We start from the raw sequence: 27,039 nt of genomic DNA on the forward strand, positions 1-27,039 counted from the left end.
AGATGATATTGGATTTATATCCCGCCCTCCACTCCAAATCTCAGAGTCTCAGAGCGGCTCACAATCTCCTTTATCTTCCTCCCCCACAACAGACACCCTGTGAGGTGGGTGGGGCTGAGAGGACTCTCACAGCAGCTGCCCATTCAAGGACAACTTATGCCAGAGCTATGGCTAACCCAAGGCCATGAAAGTGGAGGAGTGGGGAATCAAACCCAGTTCTCTCAGATAAGACTCCGCATTTCAGCACTACACCAAACTGAAGGACTACAATAGGGTATAATGCCATAGAGTCTACCTTCCAAAGTGGCCAGTTTGTTCAAGTTTATTCTCTCTTCCACAGAAGGGTTTAATAGGCATATTTTGGCTGGCAAGTAAAATAGCATAAAAGTTTTTCTCTTTTCATGGCTGAGCTAAGTCAGTTCCCTTGAGAACTGTTACAGTGTCTCATACATGTGTTTATAGAACTGTCATGCTGTTTCTCCTGCCGACTGGGAAAGTCTCACTAGAGCCTGGGAAGTCTGGTTCCCATACTGACATAAATACTTGAAATACAGACTTCACCTATTCAGTCCCACACTTCCCCAGTCCAGTCTTCAATGGACTCAGGATATAAGGTTAGCAAATGTCCAGATCCTGCCTTGATCATCTCACAAATTCCCAACCTACTCTCTCCCTGAACTAGACTAACCTATTTCTATCCCTGGCTAAGCCTTAACTGTGGAGTCAGCTACCTTTCTCAACCTCTAACTCATTTCTATTAACCCTCTCACAGAGGATCCATGGTGTGACAGACTGCACTTTAAAATCTTGTAAGTGCTGTGTAAACAGGTAATGGACTGTGAGGCATTAATTCTTAACAGACCCAAAGAGCCTTGAGTGACAGGTTGTTCCAAGAGACTTGATTGGTTAGCATCAGTTGAGCAGAGAAATATTTGACAGTTGAAAACTGAGGAGTCTGAATGAGAAGCCCTGACTGAGAAGAGTCTAGTACGGATGAGTCTGAGTCTAGCTCTTACAGCAAAAGGTTTAATGTTGAAAGGGTTTGTGTTTAGCTCAGATTGAAAATAGTAATACAGACAGAGTACTGGGAAGGTTGGCAGGAGAAGTGAGTAGTTATGTGAAGACTCCCACTTGAGCCAGGAAAGGGGATGGCTCTTCTTGTGAGAGAAGAATTTCCCTACCCAGCTAAAACCGGCAGATTTCTCAGAAGAGTGGAGAGATCCCTGGTATGGTGTGTTTAGAAATTGTCTTTTAAATCCTGAGAGTCAGTTTAAAAACTCAAGAAGGGTACCAGTGTGCTTACTGAAGGAATTTGAGTACTGGTAGCATATCCCTGCCTTCTGGAAACTAGAAGAGCCAAATATGCTCAAGAAAGTATTTTTAGGAAACACTGAAACAAAAGCCTCTCATTTTAAGGATTCTAAATCACTGTGAAAAGCTTCTCAATTGAAATGTATGAACTGCAGATTTACCTTAGAAATGTTACCGTTGATTTCACCTGACCTTTCCCCTCTACACTGAATAAAATATTTTGTTATTTTTGAACTTCTTGGGAAAAAAAACATAAGAGTAACCATGCTGGATCAGGCCAATGGCTCATGCAGCCCAACATTCCATCACAGAGTGGCCAGAAAAACAGGTGGCATCAGGAGGTCCACCAGTGCGACCAGGACACTAGAAGCCCTCTCATGTTGCCCCCCTCCCAAGCCTCAAGTGCCATTTCAGAGCTAAAGAGGGATCTCAACCCTTTCCTCAGGTTCCCCGGCTGAAGCAGCAGCAAAATATCATACTGTGACAGAGTGGGACAGAAAATGGATAAATAGGGCTGCTCAGTCAGAAAGGGAGAGAAAAACAGAGGGCAAATCTTGTCTTCGAGAGAGGGAAATGGACAAGGTTGTCATACATGGCCTCTCACTGGCTGGGGTCTCTAGGAATTTGTATACACACACCCCGGGATCCGGGATTGGTGGTGGTACTTGGAGGGCAGAACTGGAAGCTGTCACACTATGCTAATGCAGAAGCTATCTTCTTAGAAGCTACTTGTCAAACCTGGTTATTGCCGGCCTCCTCAACTGGGGAAAGCAGGGGACTAGAACCTTCAATATGTAGCACAACTATCGGATGTGGGCATGCCCTGGTGCCTGCAATATTAGTCTCTGGCCCAATGGGGTTTCCCCTTGGGACAGTCCAAGGATGAGGATTTCTCTGGACATCAGAATAGCACTCATAACACTAAACTCTATACCATTGTTGATCCTGTAGTTCAAAGAACAACAATTTATGAGCACCCTATCATTACTGGTGTTTTTTAAAAATAACGATATGCCACTCCACTGTGCCCATTTTAGAATATAGGGACTGATTCCTCATTGGCAGTTGCTCTGCCCCCGGACTTCTGCTTGAGTTGGCTCAAGGGATCGATTCCCCACCAGTTGCTGAATGGGTGCCTTTTGATTTGTGGCTACCTCCCATTCTCTTCAAGGTAACCAGATCTGTTTTTGTTTTTGTTTTTTTGAGATCCAGTTGCTGCAAGGGGAATGGGAAATAGCCGCAGATCAAAAGACACCTGAGCAGCAACTGGTGGGAAATCAATCCTTGAACTGGCTCAAACAGAAGCCCAGGGTGGAGTAATTGCCAGTGAGAAATGAGTCAGGAAGTATTTCCTGCCTGTACATTCTTAAGACTAAGATTAATTCCTTAAAATAACAGAAGTGTGTTGATTCTTGCATCTTTTTTCTATGGTTTAACTATAGAGAGAGATTCCATAATCAGGTAGAAGGGACTCCGTTGTAATAAATTCTCTGATATGGTAAAAGCTAGCATAGTACAGTAATTGTAATAAATCAGCAACAAATTAAGAGGTCCCAAGTTCAAATCTCACCTATGTGATGAACTCACTAGATATTGGTGTAAGGATAGTGTATATGAAGTACTTTCAGTCCTCAGTCCATTAACCTTAAGTATTACTATGCTTATCTGAAACCAGACTATTGTTGCTTTTAGAACCTAGGGAGATGAATCTGATTAGATGAGACTGGCACTTTTTAATTTCCAGTTGATTAAATTAGCCAGTTGCAAATGGAACAAAAATATTAAAATGTGTAAACAAACAATCTTTTGCTTGGAAATATAAAGGTGTTGGTTTTTGTTTTTTTGCTAGACATCTTGCTTGGCAAACAACAGCTAATTACACTGAACATCTGAATTCTGAATCCATCTGCGGCAGAGGCTGGAATTGGCATAAGGTGTTTATTAATGAATCTTTGCTCCCGTAAGGAGACTGTTTCATAAATGTGTCTTTTCAAAAGGTGGATGCTATTTTCTGATCTCCAGCCTCAAATCTGTTCACATATACATGCTTTCCTTCAGAATTAGAGTGACTCTGCAAGAGTGTAATACTTCAATCTCCTACAATTTGTGACTAACTCAACTGAATACTACGTGTCAAATGCTTGAGAACCCCCCTTCCCCTACCACTCCTGTTTTTGCAATCCAAGGCTGGTGACAAAAAATAAGTGGTTTATGAACACATGAAACTGCTATATACTGAATCAGACAAGTCAGTATTGTCTTCTTGGACTGTCAGTGGCTCTCCAGGGCCTCAGGAAGAAGTCTTTCATATCACCTACTGCCAGATCTTTCACCTGGACACACCAGGGGTAGAACATGAGAGCTTCTGTATGCCAAGCAGATGCTCTACCTCTAAGCCACAGACCCTCTATGACCTGTAGCCCCTCAAGTCTTTAGTCAGCTATCATGCTGTTGGGCTAACTTCAGTTTGGTAGAGATGGGTCAAATTATGCACAAATGCATAATTTATGTATTAGTTAAAACTGCATCATATAGGAGATACCAAATAATCAAAGAGTGGAGTCTGAGAATTGATAGAAGACCAGTGCCTTCCTATGGTTGCAATCCCTGTAAGAGACTTTGAAGGCTGTCTGGAAGCTACAGCTGGTACAGAATACTATGACCAGAATGCTGACTGGAGAGGGTTGTAGGGATCATATCACTCCAGGATTGCCAGTTCCAAGTTGGGGAACTCTTGGAGATTGAGGGTGGAGTCTGGGGAGGACAGGGACCTCAGGCAGAGTACAATGCCTCAGATCCCACCCTTCAAAGCATCCTTTTTCTCCAGGGGGACTATCTTTGTAGTCTGAAGATGTGCTGTAATTTTGGAAACCCCCAGGTCCCACCTGGAGCCTGGCATCCTTAAATTGGGTGCAACCCAGAAAGGCCTTTTCAGTTGTGGCACCAAACTTTGGAACTCCCTCTATAGGATGATTAATCTTTCTCCATCTTTGTTGTCTTCTGCCAGAGGATGAAGCATTTTTTTTCTTTTGTGTGGCATACTTTCAATAACTTCTGGCCTCTTTCCTGGTTTTTTTTTTTTTGGGGGGGGGGAAGGTATTATTTTATTTAAAATGTTTTTAATATTTTAATGTTTGATGTTCAGTGCCCTAGACATCATATTTGGAGACATGGGAATGTTTTAAATAAACAAATAAAACAGTGTGAACAGTGACTGTTTTCTTGCAGGCTTTTATAGTAGCTATGGAACAGTCTCCCAGACAGCATCAGAAAATCCACATCCTTTCTGTAGATCTGGAAGGATGTCAGACTGAAGGACTTCTGGCTTGTTTTTAAACCTGCTATTGCTGGTTCTTTTAATGAGGAGCCAGCATGATGTAGTGGTTAGAATTTCTGACTAGGGCATAGGATATGGAAGCCTACTGGGTAACCTTGGCCCAATCAAGCTCTCTCGGACTGACCTGCCTTACAGGGAAGTTTTGTGAGGATGAAATGGAGAAGGGGAGAGCAACATTGTACACTACTTTGGTTCCCCATTGGGGAGAAAAATGAGATAGAAATGCCTGAATGAATACATGCTTATTTTAACCAATTTTTTAAAAAATGTTTGAAATGGTAAACTGGTGTTAGGTAAGCTGTGAATTCTTGTTCCTGATTAAACTGTAAAATGAATGAAAAGGCAAATATCCTGACATATAATAGGATATAAAATACAGTAGGAAAAACATTCTTACAGTGGTGCTACTGCTAAATTCTGTATTAAGTACCAATATGATTCAGTACCATTTTATTCTTCAAGAAACACCACATGCAGTCCTTTCAAAGGGAGCTATCCCAAGACCTCAGAGTATAATTGTATTTGTATTTATGACCATCAGCTAGTTGACAACATTATGCATTATATTTTACTTTGACTATTATATCTAGCACCTGGAGTAAGTTTCTTGACTTATATTCTAGAAAGGATGGCTGCTGGTAATGGGTTCAATAAGATTTATTGTCTTATCAGGAAACAGCAAGCAAAGAGGGTTGCATTTTGGACGTAATCAGCAACTACTATGGATTCCCCCTTACTGCTGCAGACCACCTTCATGTCATTCCCCACTATCCCTGAAGAGAAGCATTTTTCAATAGGCTGCAACTGGAGGGGAGAGACAGGATAATACCATTCTGCCATTGGAAAATTTAGTCTGAACTGAGCTCATAATATACAAAACTCCTTTGTATGCTGCTTCAGTACAATTTTCTTAAAGCTAAATTTGTTCAGGTCAATGCCATATCTTGCTACCACTTTTTATAAGCTCTGCTATAAAATACAATTGAGAGAATGCTCTACTTCTACTTTTGATTTCAGACAAATGAATGTGAACTCAAGGACTGAACAAAAGACATTAGAAGAGCCTTTTAACTGTAATAAAGCATTTCTGACTGAGAGTAGGAAACAAAGGCAATTCATTTCTGGACTATATAAAATGCTATTCCTTGTATTTACATAGTCCCAATGCACAAAATTGAAAAATTCAATGGTCCCTTCCAAGAGGATAGAGAAGACCAGTGATTGAAATGAGGATGGGTTAGAATGTACAATCAGTAGGTGGCAGAAGGCAAGGTGAAGCTAAAATAGTTCAAGAAAGGCTTTTCTGAAAAAGCAGTTCTTAAGGAAACATTTGAACACAAAGGGAAATAGCTTGATGATCATGGAGAAAAAGGTGACACCATGCAGAGGCAGAGGTAAAAGCAAAGGCATTAAGGCAGCTGTAGAATGAGATAAAGGATTTATACAGTAAGGGACCCTGAGATACATGTAAGGGGAATCAAAGGAAATGCAAAAAAATTGTAAAGACAAAGAAGTGAAGAGTTTTAAATGTAAAGTAGACAAATTCACTATAGAATATATATGAATACTTTAAAGGGGAGGTGACATATTTGATGTCTTTAGAACTGGAGTAACATTTAGGGATGGGCATGAACTGGCTCATAAATGTAAGTTTGTGATGGATTTTGACCAGTTTGTGATTTGTAAACCAAAGTTCGCAAATTGAAGAGCCTCCACAAACTTCCATGGATTTTAATGCATTTCATGGTGGTTCAGTTTAGTGGTTCATGGTGGTTCAGTTTAGAGGAGCCAGTTTAGTGTAGTGGTTAACTGCGTGAACTGTTATTTGGGAGTGGACTCTTATCTGGGAGAACCAGGTTTGATTCCCCACTCCTCCACTTGCACCTGCTGGAATGGCCTTTTGTCAGCCATAGCTCTGACAGAGGTTGTTCTTGAAAGGGCAGCTGTTGTGAGAGCCATCTCAGCCAACCCCAACTCACAGGGTGTCTGTTGTGGGGGGAGAAGCTATAGGAGATTGAAAACTGCTCTGAGTCTCTGATTCAGAGAGAAGGGTGGGGTATAAATCTACAATTCTTCTTCACGAAGAACAGAAAGTAGGGGTTTAAATGGATTGGAGCCATTTAACTCCCTGTGTTCCGTCCCTACCACTTTTGGCAAGGAGAAAAGCAGCAGAGAGCAGAAAGCAGAGGTCACAAACTACTATGAACCAATTCAGTTTGTGAATCAACTTCCTGTTCATGGTTCAGCCATGGATCACAAATTGAAATGAACTGCAAAAATGTGGTCATGCCCATCCCTAGTAATGTTTGCTCTGTTCTGAGACCTCTTATATGTAACATTTATAAAAGCACCTCTCTGTAGTGTTCTGAAGTGATGTGTGTTAGGCTGCCTCTTAGTGTTTCCTACTTATTTTTGTTGCCACCATAGGCTCTTGCACTAGAATTCTTAGTTGGGCTCAAAGAAGAAGATGGCTTAGTTATACATGGTAAAATGACAAAACTGTCAGCATATGAGAGTGCCCCCAAGATAAAGAGGGATGCTTCAATGTAAATAAAACAATTGTTTTCTCTTAAACATTAATAGTTTATTTAGAAGTATACCAGTGTAATGGCTTCAGTAATGTTCATAAGTGTAATGACCATGGGGTAAAAGGATTACTGAAGGAGGATAGGGAAATGGCTGAGAAGTTAAATGCATTTTTGCCTCCGTCTTCAATGTGGAAGATGAGAACTTTTTGCCCACCCCAGAACCACTAATTTTGGAAGGGTGTTGAAAGACCTGAGTCAGATTGAGGTGACAAAAGAGGAGGTCCTACAACTGATGGACGAATTAAAAACTAATAAGTCACCGGGTCCGGATGGCATACATTCGAGAATTCTGAAAAAACTCAAAGTTGAACTTGTGGATCTTTTGACAAAAATCTGTAATCTTTCATTGAAATCTGCCTCCATTCCTGAGGACTGGAAGGTAGCAAATATCACCCCCATTTTTAAAAAGGGTTTCAGAGGAGATCCGGGAAATTACAGGCCAGTCAGTCTGACTTCAATACCGGGAAAGTTGGTAGAAAGCATTATCAAGGACAGAATGAGTAGGCACATTGATGAACATGGGTTATTGAGGAAGACTCAGCATGGGTTCTGTAAGGGAAGATCTTGCCTCACTAACCTGTTACATTTCTTTGAGGGGGTGAACAAACAGGTGGACAAAGGAGACCCAATAGATATTGTTTACGTTGACTTCCAGAAAGCTTTTGATAAAATTCCTCATCAAAGGCTCCTTAGAAAGCTTGAGAGTCATGGAGTAAAAGGACAGGTCCTCTTGTGGATCAAAAACTGGCTGAGTAATAGGAAGCAGAGAGTGAGTATAAATGGGTAGTCTTCGCAGTGGAGGACGGTAAGCAGTGGGGTGCCACAGGGCTTGGTACTGGGTCCCATGCTCTTTAACTTGTTCATAAATGATTTAGAGTTGGGAGTGAGCAGTGAAGTGGCCAAGTTTGAGGATGACACTAAATTGTTCAGGGTGGTGAGAACCAGAGAGGATTGTGAGGAACTCCAAAGGGATCTGTTGAGGCTGGGTGAGTGGGCGTCAGCATGGCAGATGCGGTTCAATGTGGCCAAGTGCAAAGTAATGTACATTGGGGCCAAGAATCCCAGCTACAAATACAAGTTGATGGGGTGTGAACTGGCAGAGACTGACTAAGAGAGAGATCTTGGGGTCGTGGTAGATAACTCACTGAAAATGTCAAGACAGTGTGCGTTTGCAATAAAAAAGGCCAACGCCATGCTGGGAATTATTAGGAAGGGAATTGAAAACAAATCAGCCAGTATCATAATGCCCCTGTATAAATCGATGGTGCGGTCTCATTTGGAGTACTGTGTGCAGTTCTGGTCGCCGCACCTCAAAAAGGATATTATAGCGTTGGAGAAAGTCCAGAAAACGGCAACTAGAATGATTAAAGGGCTGGAACACTTTTCCTATGAAGAAAGGTTGAAACACTTGGGACTCTTTAGCTTGGAGAAACATTGACTGCGGGATGACATGATAGAGGTTTACAAGATAATGCATGGGATGGAGAAAGTAGAGAAAGAAGTACTTTTCTCCCTTTCTCACAATACAAGAACTCGTGGGCATTCGATGAAATTGCTGAGCAGACAGGTTAAAACAGATAAAAGGAAGTACTTCTTCATCCAAAGGGTGATTAACATGTGGAATTCACTGCCACAGGAGGTGGTGGCGGCCAGAAGCATAGCCACCTTCAAGAGAGGTTTAGATAAAAATATGGAGCAGAGGTCCATCAGTGGCTATTAGCCACAGTGTGTGTGTGTGTGTGTGTATATATATATATATATATATATATATATATATATATATATATATATATATATATATATATATATATATATATATATATATATATATATATATATATATATATATATATATATATATATAAAATTTTTGCCACTGTGTGACACAGAGTGTTGGACTGGATGGGCCATTGGCCTGATCTAACATGGCTTCTCTTATGTTCTTATAGTTTCAGATAGATACAGGTCTTCTTCTTTCTCTGAAGTTCCATAAATAAACCTAGCCACAAAGGATTATTTTCTCACTTGCAAATTAGGCTAATGAGTTCCACACAAGCTTATTTTCCTCATTTGCTACAGGCTTACACATTCCACACAGAACACGGACTTCCCTAACACTCCAAAGCACACTAAATCTCTTCCCCCACTCCACTCTCTTTTCCCACACTCCACCTGAACAAACTCTCTCCACAAACCAGTCAACTCTACCTCCAAGGGTACAGCTGCCACCCAATAATAACATACTTCAATCACTTATCCAGCTCCTCTCTTTCTTATTCTAGAGGCTTAAATTTTAACCCACAGCAACATAAATTAAATCACAGAAATAAAAAACAAAAAAATACAAAGCAAATCACTGCAATTGAATTCAATGTAGGGGAGGTAGGCAAAGAATATGAGTCAGTGGTACATTCATGGATAAAGTCTTCAATACAGTTCCAGCTAAAGAATCCCATTTCCAGTTAAAGAATCCCAAATAAAGGTGCTGAGAAAGCTCTCTCTGCCTGAGATATAGAATAGGTGCTGTGAATCAAAGTAGGTTACTGGCTTAGATTGGATATTAGGCAGCTTTATGTGTTTGATAGGTTATGGTAGTAGGGAAGACCTGCAAACGCTTCTCTTTGTTTATTTGTTTTACTAAACCCTGGTGTAAAAGAAATCAGGATACTGTTCATGTTATGGCTGCAACAATACTCCTTACCCCTTGAAATAACCAACATTGATCTCACTAGGACTTGTGTCTGACTAAATATCCATAAGATTGGCATCCTTGTTTGTGATTCCCAGCATTAACAAATGATTTCAACTTTCCTGGGAAAACTGATGGATACAAGTTAAAATAGTCAGATATCCATCCTTACATAGGGGCAGGTTTACATGTATGCTTTGATATTAGAGGAGCTTTAAGAACAAATTCTGTTAAGATGGCAACTAGGACAGATTTCATAAATATAACAAACAGTTGTGAGTCAGCTGACGGAATCCATTTTTTCTGCTCAATAATCGTTTTGAAACACTATCCTTTCTGCCTTTCATTACAGTTAGCATCAGGAAAACCTCTGATTAGCAGAAACAAGTCTTTAAATGCCCTTAACAAAATTGCATAGAACACTAGAATGCCACTTCCAAAACATGAAAACAGCACAAAAAATGCTTATCTAGTTTTCCCCCCCTCAAAAATGAGCTAAAGCAATAAAAAAAATTAGTCATTTTTAATGAAATTGGCCTGTCCATTGCTGCAATTTATTACACCCCAGTTCACAGCAATTTATGTAATATGAACTGCCTAACAAGCTGGAAAACTGAAATATTGGACATATATTATCACAAGGGGAATTAATTTTGCTCTGAGTTCCAGTATTACTGCAATATGTTCAAGTAGCACCGCAGTGCAGAGATGCCAAACAGTGAAACTGAAATTACTTGCCACTTCTTCTTCCACATAGTAAAGCAGTGTGGGGCACTGAGGTTTGAAACCAGACATGGGAGAGAAATCATGCGGTTTAGTAATGGTTATGCTTAGTAGTTTCACTCTGTCAGTTTCAAATATACATACCTTAGGGTAAGTTGGAGGAATCGATGAAGGAAGAGAACATCCCCAATTTCAACATCAGAAAGCTATGGTAATGTGATTCTTTGGCAGAAATATTTATTTATTGAAGATGTTAGCAGCTGCCCTCCAAATGCTCAAGGCACAAGGCAAGCACAACAGCAAGAAAAGGATGCAAAAAAAAAAAAAAAAGTGCAGCACCTCCTGTCTTTAAAGCTCTGAAATATCATTCTCTGACCTTTAGTTTTGACCACTGGGTTTTTTATTTTAATGCCTTCCTATCCAAACTTGATGAAAACTTCTGGAAAGGGAATGAAGGGCTGCTAACAGACTGGCACTTTGGGCCAACTCAGAGAAGCTTCTGAAATTGACCCCAAAAATCCCTCTACATGCAAACATCTGCTGCCCATCCTCATCCTGTACTCACCCCATCCTCCAGCCTCCACAGTGCAACTGAAAAAGCTACTACTTCCAAAGTGGTAGCAAATTTTTGAGCCACATTCCAGTCGCCTCCATGGCACCTGGAAGCAGAAGAGCGCAAGCGAGCTGCCATGGCGGTGTGAAACCGCCAAGCCGCCCCAAGTTGCATCCAGTTTTTAAAATTAAAACTGTTCAGTGCGCATGAGCGCACATCACATGCATGCACATGACTACTGAAAATGCATGGGGACAGGAATGGTGCGCAATGGCCGTATGAACATGCCCATATCGCCCCATGGATGGGATGGGGATGGCTTGCGAGGGAGTGCGTGGAGACTTCAGAACAGCTCTTTTTGAGCCATCCCAATTTGGGATACCTCCCAACCACCCCAAAATGACGATCTGTTATCAGCTGATGTGTGTCTCTTTCAGATGTAACTATGTCTTCCATCTGGAGCTCCTCAGACATTCTCACAAGTGTCCTTACTTTTCAACTTCTTCAGTAATGCCTGTTAATATGTTATTGCAATATTGCTTCCAGCAAACACTCCATGAAACTCTTTACTATGATGTCTACATAACCACCCTGCTTGTTGGCTAGTTCCAGAACTGATATACTTGTCCAGGATTCAGTTGACACATACAAGTAGAAGTTACCAATTCTGCTACTGGGCATTATGAAGAGAATGTTAGGAGACTTATGATGAGCAATGTTAAGGAGACTTACAGCCTTCTAATACACTGAACACTGTGCACCTTACACTTAAACTTGAAATTTGTTCTTATCAAAAACAGATGCTGGATGCTTCTCCATTCACACCCCCGTCTTCAAATTCTGGTGAAACATTTTCTAGAGACTTCTGTGTGACCAAAGAAGAAGAGGAGATTGGATTTATACCCTGCCCTTCACTTGGGAGTCTCAGAACAGCTTATAATCTCCTTTCCTTCCTCTCCCCACAACAGACACGCCGTGAGGTAGGTGGGGCTGAGAGAGCTCTCCCAGAACTGCTCTTAAGAGAACAGCTCTGAGAGAACTGTGGCTGACCCAAGGTCACGCAGCAAGTGCATGTGGAGAAGTGGGGAATCAAACCACTACACCAAACTGTCTCATTCTGAGACCAGCAGATCTTCACAGGTCTATGCCAGTCATTATTCAATGTTTGGGGAATGGGGAGGCACAAGGACTCTGAATTCCATTGCACTTCATTGCCAGGGAACAGATATTTCAATCCTTTCCCCCAGTGCTGTTTTTCCACTCCAAATTGCATTCCCAGAGCTGCTTATAAATCCACATGTATGAATGTGGTTAGTTTTGAAGTAGGCTGAGAGAGCTCTCCAAGAACTGCTCTTAAGAGAACAGCTCTGAGAGAACTGTGGCTGACCCAAGGTCACCCAGCAAGTGCATGTGGAGAAGTGGGAGGAAAATACATGTATGAATGTGGTTAGTTTTGAAGTCCCTACGCTAAGTTTAAAGATTTCTTCCCTGTACCACTATTCCAATAAAATTTGAAGGCTTCCACACTTGGTTTAAAGATTGAGTACAGCCACATATTAAAAGATCCAATATTGGTTCTAAAGCCAGGTATAATAGCAAGATGTTTGTACAGAGCAGTTTTGTCCTTTCAAACGGGTTAGACCATAGTGTGAAAAAAGTTTGAACTGGGAACCAAGTAAAGTTTTAAAATCTTAAGATTTTAAATAACAGTTTTAAAATCTTAAGATTTGAACTGTTCAAAGTGTTTAACAAGCACAAACATTACAATTAGGTATTAAACTTCTCTCTCTCTTTTTGCTTACCTTTAACACTCCAATTTGAGGTGAATTGCATGGCCAGAACCAGAAGCGGAGTCTGCATATACCCAGGCTGGCTGGAAAATACGTAGTGGTAACTATTCTTGCTCTGTCTCCTTCTTGTTGAGAGGACGAATTGACATATAGAAAATGATGTCCATTTCCTTGGAGTGAATGGAAATGCCTTGTCAGTGCTAGCATTGAATGACAAAGGAAGAAACACTTTTTTCTTAAATGCTATACACAAGATTATTAATTGCAGACAAGGCACCCTTTTACATATTTGTAATGCAATTACTGAATAGAGACACACCTTCCTAAATCCACTTATTCCCAAAGATTTAGGAGGGTGTAATCTTTTTTAGCATTTGCGTGGTGGGTCATGAATTTTACACTTATCTGGAAATACCCAACATTGGACTGAAGTGGCTCAGAGCCCCTTCAGGCAAGGTCTTTTCAGCCAGCTATAGTGCACTATTAAGACTGGTTCAGTCAAATATTTTAGGGACCTATTTTAAATCAGTGGTGATTTGCATGGTTATCACTGGTTAAAAATATTCATGATGATTATCTGAACATAACACATACATCTTTGGAATTAGCAGACCACTGAAATGCCTCTGAAAGATTGTGTATTATGTGGCGTGCTAAATCTGGAGCTGGACCAGTAGCAGATATTTGCAATCATGGTGGAAATCCCCCCCCCCAATAGATTAAAGAAAAACCTGGAAAGTGGTTGTGCTGATCAGGAGAAAGGGGATTGTGGCACACATAGTAATGTATTGTGGTTTTCTTGGGGCCAAGTGGAATTCATGGCATTAACGCCAAGGATCAGTTTGCTTTGGCCCCCTTGGGAAAGGGAAAGCTTGAGGTCTTACTGAGTTGTTGAAGCAGCTAATTAGGAGGGATGATCTAGCCTCATATTTCTGATCACACCTCCATCATGCAGGCTTTTCTGCTGGCTGCTGACCCATCCACCCTCCCTTTAGTATCATGGGGTTAGCCAGTTGCCTTTGAGGACAAGCAGGAATTTTGAGGGACTCCTCTCTTTGGCTGCTGAGGAGGCCTTTTTTTGCCTGCTTCTTGATGCTGGGGTAAGTGAATCTAGCCTACTTTTCTTCAATGAACACAGACTGAATCTAGATTCAGAGGCTAGATTCAGTTTGCGTTCGTTGAAAAGATGTTGCCTGTGGAACTTTGAACTGAAGCCTCATCAAGGCACATTTCATACTTTGAGTGAAGAGATGAAATTCAGACTGTGACCATGGAAAAGCTGATGCCAGATGTATCATGAATGAAGTCTCATTAGCATATATGGTTTAATCTGAGTGAAACTGAGTCATGTGAAGTTGAGTGGAATTATCCCTGATGAAGGAAAATACTGTTCCAAACACATCTGATATCCAGAATATGTGTAGATATTGTATACTTTATTACATCATTGGAATTCATATCATTCCTTGTCAAGGACAGCCAGACCTCTTTGGAACTGGGGATCATGAGCAAATAGCTGCCAACAGAGCATAATGCTCTACCAGGGACATAATGGAGGAGACGGTTCCACAGATGTGTTGGTCCCAGATGGCTCAAGGCCTTGAAGGCCAAAACCAGTACCTTGAATTTGACTCGGTACTCTACCAGAAGCCAGTGTGGCTGGCACAGCACTGGATGTACATGTGCCATCCTTGGCAGTCCAGCCAGGACCTGTGCCACCACATTCTGGACCTGTTGGAGTCTCCAGGTCAGTCTCAGGGGTAGAATGAGTTGAAGTAATCTTGTCTGGAGGTGACGGTCACATGAATCACTGTGGCTACATCCAAACAGGATGGGAGGGGAGCCAGTTGCCGAGCTTGGCAAAAATGAAGACACATCACCTTGGCAATGTGCATGACCTGCACCTCCATAGAAAGGAAGGTATCCAGTGTTATGCCCAGGCTCTTGACAGGTGGCACCAGTGTTAAAGGCACTCCATCAAGGGCTGGTATTGACCCCTATGGGCTGGGAATGGGCCATATGCTATTGTTGAGGTTGTACTGCTGATGGCTCATTCCTCCCTTTCTACTGTCTGTCTGTAGGGCGGGGCAGTAGCTTTGAGGAGCAATGGTCAGCTCATTGGCTGGTGATTGTCTGCACCTGTCATTGGCTGCTATTGTCTGCTTGGTGGGTGTTGCTGGGGTTACTATGGACTCTAGTGTGCTTGCTATGCTGTCTGTGCTTTGCTGAAGGGTGCATATTGTTTTTCTCCCTGCAGAATGTCTATACGGAAAGGACCAGCAGAACTGTATTGACAGCAGCAGCTGGTATCCACTGCTCTAGCAGCTTTCAGGATTGTGCCGTTTGTCCATCATAAAGATGCTTCCATAAGGGAGAATAAAAGCCATTAACCCAGCACACTGTGTATGCCTATTTTATCCAGAATCTATGGAACATAATCTTTTGAATCTATTAATAATTTAATGAAAATTAACTATGCTATAGCAAAGTGTGGCTGGCTTCAGTAGCCAGTCTGCTCCATATCTCAGACTTTACCTTTTGTCATGCCCCACACCCCAGCTATAATAAGAGACTATGAAGAATAAATAACACTGAGTGCAACTGTGCCAGAATGAGACAAAGGAGGGTTAGAGGTGCCTGGAGCAGAAGATGTAACCATTTTTATTCTCTTACCCAAAGAACTGCAGCACCAGCCTCCAGGGCCCCCCAGACACAGGATGAAATATCACTAGTAGTAATATATCACATTTGAAATAAATCTTCCTTGGTCATGTATCTTTATTAAGGACATATGATCAGAATAAAGGCTTGTTTAATCCAAAATTATGTGCAGTCGTGACATGCAATGAATGTGTGATGGGTCCCTGAGAAGGAGCTATTTGGCTACCCCTTCTTGTCCGCTGCTGGGAACTTTCTATAAGTGGTGCTCACCATTATTTATTTTGAAGTAACTCTTGAAGAAGTAAAGGATCAACATTTCAAGAAAATATAAAATGACACAGTGCAAGTGCATGATTACTCACAGTTCTATCCTAAGCAGAGTGATACCCTTCCTAAATCCATTGATGTCAATAATAATAATAATAATAATAATAATAATAATAATAATAATAATAATAATAATAATAATAATAAATTTATTCTTATATCCCGCCCTCCCCCGCCAAAGGCGGGCTCAGGGCGGCTCACAAGCATGGAAATCCATGGTTCAATAAAACAATACAATACAACAACAATTTTAAATCAATAACATAATAAATAAGTTAGTTAAAATAGATAAAAGGTGCTACATTACTATGGGTCAAAATATCCACAAGATGGCTGGATGGCTACACATCAATTTCATCAGTTTAGCAGTTTAGCAGTTTAGCCAGGTTCTGTTTTGAAAGCCAGCTGAAAAAGAAATGTTTTACAAGCCCTGCGGAATTGATTCAAGTCCCGCAGGGCTCGCACCATCTCTGGTAGATGATTCCACCATCGAGGGGCCATTGCGGAGAAGGCTTGCTCCCTGGTTGCCTTTAATCGAGCCTCTCTTGGCCCAGGGATTATTAGGAGATTTTGCGAGCTAGATCTCAGTGCTCTCTGGGGAACATATGGGGAGAGGGTTTAGAATAGCATAATTCTGTTTAGGGTTGCACTGTTCATTATTTGAGGGTTCTGTTTCAGTAGGTTTGAGGTTGCAAATGCAAAAAAAAAAAAAACCCTGAAGCTGAGACTGTTTGTAAAAATGGATTTTTTTCAGGGCTTTTTTTTTGTAGAAAAAGTCCAGCAGGAACTCATTTGCATATTAGGCCACACCCTCTGATATCTGCATATTGATACAGAACAGTACAGTGCCATCAGCTGCATTTTATGGATGACTGTTCTCACACAGTCCAATGAGAAATCTTGTTTTGCCCTTCTCAAACACAGCCGAAGAGAGAGAGCCATGTGTGACAGAGTAGCCAGTGACAGGCCCAGTTTCTCCCAGGAGGGGGCACTCATGAGCAGCTCCACATCTCTCACTCTCTTTGCAAGCCCATTGGAGGTTGAAGATGGCAGAGAGGACAGAGCATGCAGTTTAGGAGAACATGGCTGCCTAGTGCCTTCCCTCTGCCAGAAACCCTTTTTTGGACTGGAGCTCTGGCCAAAACAACTAGAACTGCATTCCTGCTCAAAAAAAGCTCATAAAGAGAAGGTATCTAATGGTTTCAATGCTGTGATATGCCATGTCTCAAATACTTGAAAATGGTTGCTTATTTTGTCTGAGACTGTCTCATCAGCCTTTGAGTTAATGTACATCCTTGCTGTCATTTAGTTTTCAGTCTCAGGTTTTGCAATGATTACTGGAAAACAGCTCCCAGCCATTCCGCAAATCAGTCTGTGAACATACAAAACAGCATTATACCTAGTAAAGCCATTGATCCATCTCAGAATTTACATCTGCAAGTTCTTTTAGTACCCTTGGATGCAGTTCATCTGCCCCAAGGGCTTAGCTTCATTTAAATAAACTAGGTGTTTATGTACTACCCCTATGCCGATGCTAGGCTGCAACTCCCTTCCCTCATCATGTGTTTTGTTTTTGCCAAATTGAGCACCTTTTCCCTCACAAGAAGACTGAGGGAAAGTAGGAATTTGGCTGTTCTGCCTTCTCTTCATCACCTGTTAAAATTTCACTTTCCTCTCCTCAAAATAGGTCTACTATGTCCTAGCTCTTTTTCTTACTTGAACATAAGAAAAGAATCCTTTTTGTTGTTTTTAGCATCTCTTGCTAGCCTAAGCTCATACTGAGCTTTAGTTTTCCTAACTTTCACTCTTCAAGCAGTGGCTATTTGTTTATATTCAACCTTGATTATAAGGCACTCCTTCCATTTCCTAAATTTTAAAAACTCATCTTATGATGCTGGCTTAACTTTGTGGTCGCTCACTATATAAGTTCCAGCCAAGACATGAATAGTTCTACATTGGCTGAAATACCTACCGAACACTGCGGATAAATTTTGTGGGAGCATCAGGACTGAAGTATAGGTATTTGTGGTTTCTTGGTATTTTGGTGCTCTACTTGAATAGTAGTCTGACTGCCTGTTCTGGCTTGCATTTTGGTTCCTCTTTGTCAAAGATCCATTAAAAAAGAGTGGTGGTTAAGTGCAAGTCTGATTACTTTATCTAGCCAGAAGTTAAAACTGTTAGCAGTTTCTGTTAGCAAGAGATGCAGAGGAGCGGTTTTTTCCTTACACTTGGCTATTGTTTTGTGTAACAGTGACTCCACTTAGGGAACTACTGGGGGGTGGTGCAATCATCATCTCTGCACAATGACACAAATTCTGGTGTGACCCAGAAGTGATTCCACTGTGCCAGGGTGATGCTCCAGCACTCACCCCAAAACAGTGTTTGGGGTAAGCGCTAGAATGCCACCCCTGGGAAATGATATCATGTCCAGGTTGTGCAACAAGTAGGTCATCACACAGGTACAATGAATGCACTCCCCCAAGGGAGGGACGGTGGCTCAAGGGGAGGGATGGTGGCTCAGTGGCAGAGCATCTGCTTGGCAAGCAGAAGGTCCCAGATTCAATCCCCGGCATCTCCAACGAAAAAGGGTCCAGGCAAATAGGTGTGAAAAACCTCAGCTTGAGACCCTGGAGAGCCGCTGCCAGTCTGAGAAGACAATACTGACTTTGATGGACCGAGGATCTGATTCAGTATAAGGCAGCTTCATATGTTCATATGTTTATATGTACTTTATTCAGTTCCTGTCTCTTGGCAACCCTATGAATCTTCCAAACATGTGTGTAGACCATGCATGTTAACAGAAACACCCTTCTCTGCCTTGGACCCCGGTGGATTCCTGCCTGCTCAGAGCAGACAATTATTACTTTGCTAGGTGGTCTGATGAAAATATGTTTGGGTTCATGTTTTTTTGGTATGTGTGTCCACTGGATGGGTTCAGATGATTTTGTGAACAATGCTCTTCAACTTCAATAAAGTGCATATTCACATTCAACATTGCTTCTCCTGTCCCCATCCTATATCAGTAATCTCTGTTTTTTTTTTTTAAAGTGCTAAATAATAAAAAAGGTAGTTTATATCCTGATCCCTGCATGTGGGCATGCAAGTTATATAGCTTGTCTGGTATAGCTTTCTCTACTTTGCTTGACTGATTCAAAGTTGGAGACTGGATCATAGATATTTTGCAAAGGGTCATTTTACTGCTTTGCAGTAGGTGCTGTCCTATTCAATCTGTTCACCTAAACCATCCAGCAGGGGGAAAAACTCATTTGCAAATAGCTGCTTTCCATTTTTGTCTCATGCACACACAGTGCATAAGTTGTCACTGCATGCCTTGTCATCTATGTCACCTGGGAACTGAAGTCCTCTGCTGTGAGTTCTGAGCATACACCATTAGTTAGTTTGATGTAGTGACAATGACAATTAGACAATGCTAAACAAAGTTTACTAATTAGACAATGCTAAACAAAAGAGCCCCGTGGCACAGAGTGGTAAAGCTGCAGTACTGCAGTCGGAGCCCTCTGCTCACGACCTGAGTTCCTCATCAAAGGCTCCTTAGTAAGCTCGAGAGTCATGGAGTAAAAAGACAGGTCCTTTTGTGGATCAAAAACTGGCTAATTAATATGAAGCAGAGAGTGAGTATAAATGGGCAGTCTTCGCAGTGGAAGACGGTAAGCAGTGGGGTGCCGCAGGGCTCAGTACTGGGTCCCATGCTCTTTAATTTGTTCATTAATGATCTGGAGTTGGGAGTAAGCAGTGAAGTGGCCAAGTTTGCAGATGACACTAAATTGTTCAGGGTGGTGAGAACCAGAGAGGATTGTGAGGCACTCCAAAGGCATCTGTTGAGGCTAGGTGAGTGGGTGTCAACGTGGCAGATGAGGTTCAATGTGGCCAAGTGGAAAGTAATGCACATTGGGGCCAAGAATCCCAGCTACAAATACAAGTTGATGGGTTGTGAACTGGCAGAGACTGACCAAGAGGGAGATCTTGGGGTCGTGGTAGATAACCCACTGAAAATGTCAAGACAGTGTGTGGTTGCAATAAAAAAGGCCAACGGCATGCTGAGAATTATTAGGAAGGGAATTGAAAACAAATCAGCCAGTATCATAATGCCCCTGTATAAATTAATGGTGCGGTCTCATTTGGAGTACTGTGTGCAATTCTGGTCACCGCACCTCAAAAAGGATATTATAGCATTGGAAAAAGTCCAGAAAAGGGCAACTAGGATGATTAAAGGTTTGGAACACTTTCCCTATGAAGAAAGGTTAAAACGTTTGGGGCTCTTTAGCTTGGAGAAACATTGACTATGGGGTGACATGATAGAGGTTTACAAAATTATGCATGGGATGGAGAAAGTAGAGAAAGAAGTACTTTTCTCCCTTTCTCACAATACAAGAACTCGTGGGCATTCAATGAAATTGCTGAGCAGTCAGGTTAAAATTGATAAAAGGAAGTACTTCTTCACCCAAAGGGTGATTAACATGTGGAATTCACTGCCACAGGAGGTGGTGGCGGCTACAAGCATAGCCAGCTTCAATATATATACTGCATTTCAGCAATTTCTTTCAGCTCAGACTATAACACAGGGATATTGTGAAGATAAAAATGAAGCAATAGGGAATATATATATATTGTGTGATACAGAGTGTTGGACTGGATGGGCCACTGGCCTGATCCAACATGGCTTCTCTTATGTTCTTATGAGTTTGATCCCAGAGGAAGCTGGTTCAGGTAGCCGGCTCCAGGTTGACTCAGCCTTCCATCCTTCCGAGGTTGGTAAAATGAGTACCCAGCTTGCTGGGGGAAAAGTGTAGATGACTGGGGAAGGCAATGGCAAACCACCCCGTAAAAAGTCTGCCATGAAAACGTTGTGAAAGCAACGTCACCCCAGAGTCGAAAATGACTGGTGCTTGCACAGGGGGACTACCTTTACCTTTAAACAAAGTTATGCCCTTCTGAAACTATTCACTCCAGTGGATTTAGAAAGGTACAGTTCTGTTTAGGATTCAGGAACAAGGAGACTCAGATATAAACCTCCACTCTGACATAAAACTCAGTGGATAATCTTGGGCTAACTACACTCTTTCAGCTCAGACTATAACACAGGGATATTGTGAGGATAAAAATGAAGGAATAGGGAATCATGTATGCTGCTCTAGGAAAAGGAACAGTATAAAAATATGAAAGATGAAGAATAGTACCACTGACTTTGCTAGTGCAACAGCAGCACGTACTCTAAAACAGTTGAACTGGCAATGTATGACCTGCCCATTATGATCCTGAGATGTATGCAGTCCGGGGAAGCCAGTAAATGTGTGCCATTAGTGGCTATGCAGCCAGCCACTATACTGAGTCCCATCAGAGCAAAGAAGCAAAATTATTCAAAATGCTGTTTGTTTTGAAATGTGAGCAAATCACTGAAGCAATCATATGAAGGATTCAAATTGTCAGGGAATGGGCACTGCAAACAGGTAGACATGATTTCTGAATATCTGTTTTCCGAACATCAAATCATGCATTTTTAAGCTCCAATTGCTAGTTCTGTCAGATGTACTTCTTTATTATTTATTTATTTATTACTTTAAATTTCTATCCCGCCCTCTCCGCAAGCGGACTCACTTTATTGTGGTGTCTCTTGCAGGTATTCATGAAACTATGTGAGACAACTTGAACACAGAAACTTACTACAACAGAAGACTGGATTGTCTCCAAGTTTTCACTCTAACTGAATGTTGTTACTCCAGTGGTGACCATCAATGCCTGTATTCATGGTTCTATAACAAAATTATTCAGCACTTTAGACCCAGAAGAGGGGAAAGTTTAAAAGCGCCACTTTAATTTACAGCATCTTTAAAGATGCATGCAAATGTACAGGCTGCCTATTTAATCTATCAGAAAACCTTTTTTTTTCTTCCAAGGGGTCCTGAATAATTGGTATATTTGCATTTTATTTGTCAGACTGCTATATTAAGAGATGAATAAACAATGTACCCAAAGACATCACTATTGGCTTCTGCTGTACTGAATTCTCCTGATCAAGTGAGAAAGGTACACAGTTGAATCATTGCTATAGGCAATGTGTACCTGACCATGGCTGTGAACCCTCAAGTGCAAGGCTTTTGATCAATATCTTTGCCCGTGGACATAGACAATCAGGACTTCTTTTTAAGCTGGAATGCACAGGAACACAGTTCTGGTGTTAGCCCTGGACCCCCTCTCCCACCATTTTTGGACTATGATTCCCCTGACTCTGATGCCAGACCTACATGGACTCTTAGCCACTATGGACTTTTGTCTTCAAACTCACATGCCACTGCCTTATGGGCATTCGGTCTTGTTGGACAACAGATATTTGGCCCTTGTGCCAGCCTCAGTATGAACATCTGCCCCGCATGAGTTATGCAGCAGTGTTCCAGGAAAGCTCCAGGCAGCTTCCTGCTTGTGCTAGTGACTGTGTGACTGTTAACGTCTGCCCTGCAAAGAGGATTCCGGACTGTACTTCCCAAGTGAGCTGCCATACTCTGTATTAGACAATTGCACTCCTGTCTTCCATAGAACAGCGCCAGAAGTAGCCCCTGACAGAAGCCATGTTTCTGAGATGTCCCAAAACAACAGTCATTCCTGAAGACCTCCATACCAGGGCGATGTCCAGAACCAGGGTTTTTTTTGAGCAGGAACGCACAGGAGCGCAGTTCCGGCTGGCTTGGTGCCAAGGGGTGTGGCCTAATATGCAAATGAGGCCCTGCTGATTTTTTTTCTACAAAAAGCCCTATGTGAAACAATGGTGATATCAGGGGGCAAGGTCTAATATGCAAATGAGTTCCTGCTGGGCTTTTTCTACAAAGAAAGTCCTGTCCAGAACATATACCACATTCCCATGATCAGGCATGCTTTGGAAATGCAAATAAAGAAGCCTGCCATTAACAATAGACTTGCTGTCACGTCTTCACACCTAACAAAAGACTCTTCCTGCCAACCATCTGGGCAAGTTTCTGACACAATGAAACAATTTGGAAGATGATCACTGTCAATGACTTAATTCTGTCTCATAGACTGCTTCCATTGTGTTAGTTACAGTGTCACAATAGCCAATAATTTGGCACTAGATTGCCCATATAATTTTCTTTATTTTTTATGATGGTTTGTACTAGGTAAAACCATCAACACCTGTTAATCCTTTTGTCAAACCCCTGGGAGCCAATGTCACCTTTTGTCAAACCCCTGGGAACCAATATCAGCTCCGGGGTGAGGACTTGACATTGCCCTAGGACAGGGGTGGCCAATGGTAGCTCTCCAGATGTTTTTTGCCTACAAACCTCATCAGCCCCAGCAATTGGCCATTCTGGCTGGGGCTGATGGAAGTTGTAGGCAAAAAACATCTGGAGAGCTACCATTGGCCACCCCTGCTTTAGGACATAGATTTGACTATAAGAAGGCTGGTTTTTGGCCTTTCGGTGTGTCTCTTACAGTTCCTCTACCTTTACTGTTTGAGCCACCCCCAAATACCTGATCAGTACTGGGCCCATTATTGTGAGATATGCTGATTGTTTCTTGCTCCCCTTCTCCTTGTTGTCATCACTATTGGATCACTCTTCTGGATTCTTTAAGATTGGTAAAGTATAGCCCTGTCTGTGTTTATTCCCTTATATCACAGGTGTCAAACTCATGAGGGCCGGATCTGATATAAATGAGACCTTGTTGGGCCAGGCTGGGTCATGTCAGGCCGGGTCATGTGTGTACATATTTAAGACTAGGTAGCAGAGATATAAACTTGTTAAAGAACACAAAAAAACACAACTAAAAAAACCCTACCTTAAAATAAAACATGCTTAAAACATTAGCTCTTGTTGGTCTTAAAGGTGATTTCTTTGTAATTCTCCCAGGGGAACCAGGAAACTGGGCAAAGGAAGCTCTGGCTCTTTCCCTCTCTCCCAGGGGACCAGGAAGGGTAGGAGTCTCAACCAATGGAGAAAACTGAGGTTTTGCTCTGTAGCTCCTGTGCAATTGAGCAAGCCTTGTAAAGCAAGTTGAGATGAAGAAGGAAGCAAGAGAGAGGGAGAAGGAAGCAGACAAGAGCTAGGTGCTCGGGGGCCTCCAAGGGCCTGATTCAGCCCCTGGGCCATATGTTTGACACCCCTGCCTTATATGTTTCACTATCCAATTTTCCATCTATTTTTCCTAACACTATGTGATTGTAGTGTGATTTCTTTTCCTTGCATGCCTAAATTATTTATTCTAATAACCCCCCCCCCCCCCCCGTTAGGCTACAAATTCTCCTTGTTATTTCAAATGGTTCCTGAGTAGACAGACTCCGGTATACATAGGTTATTGACCCTACACATTTGCCATCTTTGCCCACCTATATAAATTCCTCTATACCTCATTTGAGAGCAATTTGGCTAACACTGGCTGGCTTGGTGTCAGGGGGTATGTCCTAATATGCAAATAAGTTCCTGCTGGGCTTTTCCTACAATAATCAGAATAACCATCTATGCCCATTAATCCTTTTGTCTTCCTTGTACAACAGAGAAAACTCATTTGATGTCCACCACTGAATCTACTTGTGATTCCTTCAGCAAACAGTTTGACAATCTTAGTCTGAGAACTGACAACTGTCAATCATTTCTCAAAAGTGGTTTCAAAGGAAAAGCTTATTACCTGGTGTGTGACCTTTACTGGGGCCTTCTCCTTGTATGACAGCCCTATTGCTAACATGCCAATCAAATTCATCACCAGAATCTTGCGTATATCCACACACAGTTATCCAGTCTTGGCCTTGCATTTCAAAGTTACAGCTCCCTGGAATAGAGGTGTATAGACCTGCAAAAGAAGAAGAAGAAAAAGTGAATGTTGCCCAATGCATGCCAATTATATTAAAATGGACAGTATATTAACAGGTGCTATTTCCCCTAAAAGCCCAAATTTACATATGTTAAGATGAAAAATGAGCTCTTGGGATCATTTGTGTGGGAGAATCACCTCAGTGAATGACTGCAAGGTTAATACCACCAGATTTCTCTTCACCCCTGGAGCTTCATCCTTACAATACAACAGCCATAGCTGAAATGTATCTCCTATGAAGAGATTTCTGCACCACAAAGAGTCCCTCCTGCTTTCCAGATGGTGTGAGGTACAAACAAGCAGGTCTTTGCATAGGCAACACAGGAATGTATGCTAGCTGTAAAAATGGAAACAGATGTCTGAGCCCCCTCATAAGGTGGGCCACTTGAGGGAAATGCTTCTCATTTATTAAATATTTAGCCTCTATGACTTAGGGCTCCCTTGTGCATTTCCTCTGTCTGAATTTGTAGCTTCTAGCAGCCAGACTCAATATGGGAATGGGTCAATGTGTTAAGTGGAGAGGTGCTTATGCATAGAAGGGGCTAATTCAGGACAGATAATGAATGGAATACAGTGTTCTGAGACATGTGAGATTCCTTGCATGGTAATTCAAGGTTCTTCTGATACAAGTAACAAAACAAAACTTCTATCCCACCCTCTTGCTACGTTTATCCTTGTTCACCAGATGGTTCATTGACTGATTCTATTCCCTCTCTCTCTGAAGCCAACATACATTGCCATTCAAGAACTGTATGACTAGCAGAGGCTTGGATGCTGGACAGGAGAGAGAAATACGGGAATAATTTCACAGGGAAGTTTGTATAAGTACTCTAGCTGCAGCTGTGTGTGTGTGAGTGAGGTATTCCAGTAGTAAGTGACCTACAGCCAGGTGGACAGCCATGTTGGTTTGAAGCAATAGAACAAAGTTGGAGTCCAGTAGCATCTTTAAGATCAACAATGTTTTATTGAGAATGTAAGCTTCCGTGTGCTTTTAGCTTTGTTGGTCTTAAAGGTGCTACTGGACTCCAACTTTGTTCTAAGTGAACTATAGACAGCCTTTGTCTGCCTCTTTGCTGTATGATCATTTTCCTAAGTCTTTGAAGCACTTCACATGTGCTAGTTTGAAGGGATGTAGTGAGAATTACTGAGATAACCCATTTTAATCCCCAGTTTTATAAAGCTTTGAGTAGGAAGGGAGGCTCATGATACTACCTTGTGGACACAGTATCAAAGGAGAAGAGGAAAGTGTGAGGTGAACAGACTAAACAGACTAGGTACCACGGATACGATGTTGGGGTTGAAATGGCACCAGTTTTATTGGTTACAGCTGACAGAGATTTGGCACAACACAGGGCAGCAGTTCCAGACATAGGCTGACCTGCCTGCAAACAGAGGGACACACCACAGCTCAGCCTTCATGCTGGAGATAAAATGGGATGGCAAGACACAGGATTCCACATGGACACAAGCCACTGCAAAGTATCCCCCGCCAGTTGAGAATGATGGCTTTCTGACAGATCCAGGGGGATAGCTGTGCTTGAGAGGAGATCAGTGGAGCATGACAACAGACTCTTTACAATTAAGAAACCAAATGAAAGGCTCTAACCATCATTCTCCAATTCTGGCATGTTTATTGCCTTTACTGTTTCCCACCACCACCCACAACTGAACCCAGGCAGATGATAAACTTAAAAAAAAAAATCCACTGGAAGTATTTTAACTATTTTGCATGCTAATTCACTGCCCACTCCCTATGTGTAGTACTGTTCATTGCATTTTATTTCATTATTTGCCTAAGTGTGCTTGACACACAAAAGTTCATATCCCGAATAAAACTTTGTTGGTTTTAAAGGTGCTATTGGACTCTAACTTGGTTTTCTGACAGCTCCTGAACTAGGTGTGTCCCCTGCAAGCCCTCACCCTCAGATCCTTGGGATCCTCAAAAATGGGGGGAAAGGGCATGTTCCCCCTAAAAAGAGGCCCAACCTAATGCTGACACTACCAGAACACCAGAACACAACTATGACAAAGCAAAATGAAAGAATGTTAATGTGACACCACAACGGACAAATGACAACCCAACAAAACTGAACCTGTAACACCAATGGGCAGAGGGAGGGATGGGTGGGAAAAGCCACAAGGTCAACTGCAGGCCGCAGCATGGTAGAGACCTTGAAAGGGGACCAGAGGGAAGCCTCCCTCCCCATTTTCTACCCACTGCA

The 27,039-nt window shown here is 41.9% G+C and overlaps 1 protein-coding gene across 1 annotated transcript in view; it reads right to left on the reverse strand.

The window, feature by feature from the left end:
• Window positions 1-27,039, reverse strand: part of MALRD1 (MAM and LDL receptor class A domain containing 1) — a 367,497-nt gene that overhangs the window by 110,201 nt on the left and 230,257 nt on the right. The window contains exons 21-22 of the mRNA XM_060248396.1: window positions 24,635-24,796; window positions 13,004-13,161 (exon numbers count right to left, since the gene is read on the reverse strand). Of these exons, the coding sequence (XP_060104379.1) occupies window positions 13,004-13,161; window positions 24,635-24,796 (320 nt within the window). The remainder of the gene's footprint in view (window positions 1-13,003; window positions 13,162-24,634; window positions 24,797-27,039) is intronic.

Source organism: Heteronotia binoei, chromosome 10 (genome assembly GCF_032191835.1).
Source record: "Heteronotia binoei isolate CCM8104 ecotype False Entrance Well chromosome 10, APGP_CSIRO_Hbin_v1, whole genome shotgun sequence".
Classification (NCBI taxonomy): Eukaryota; Metazoa; Chordata; class Lepidosauria; order Squamata; family Gekkonidae; genus Heteronotia; species Heteronotia binoei.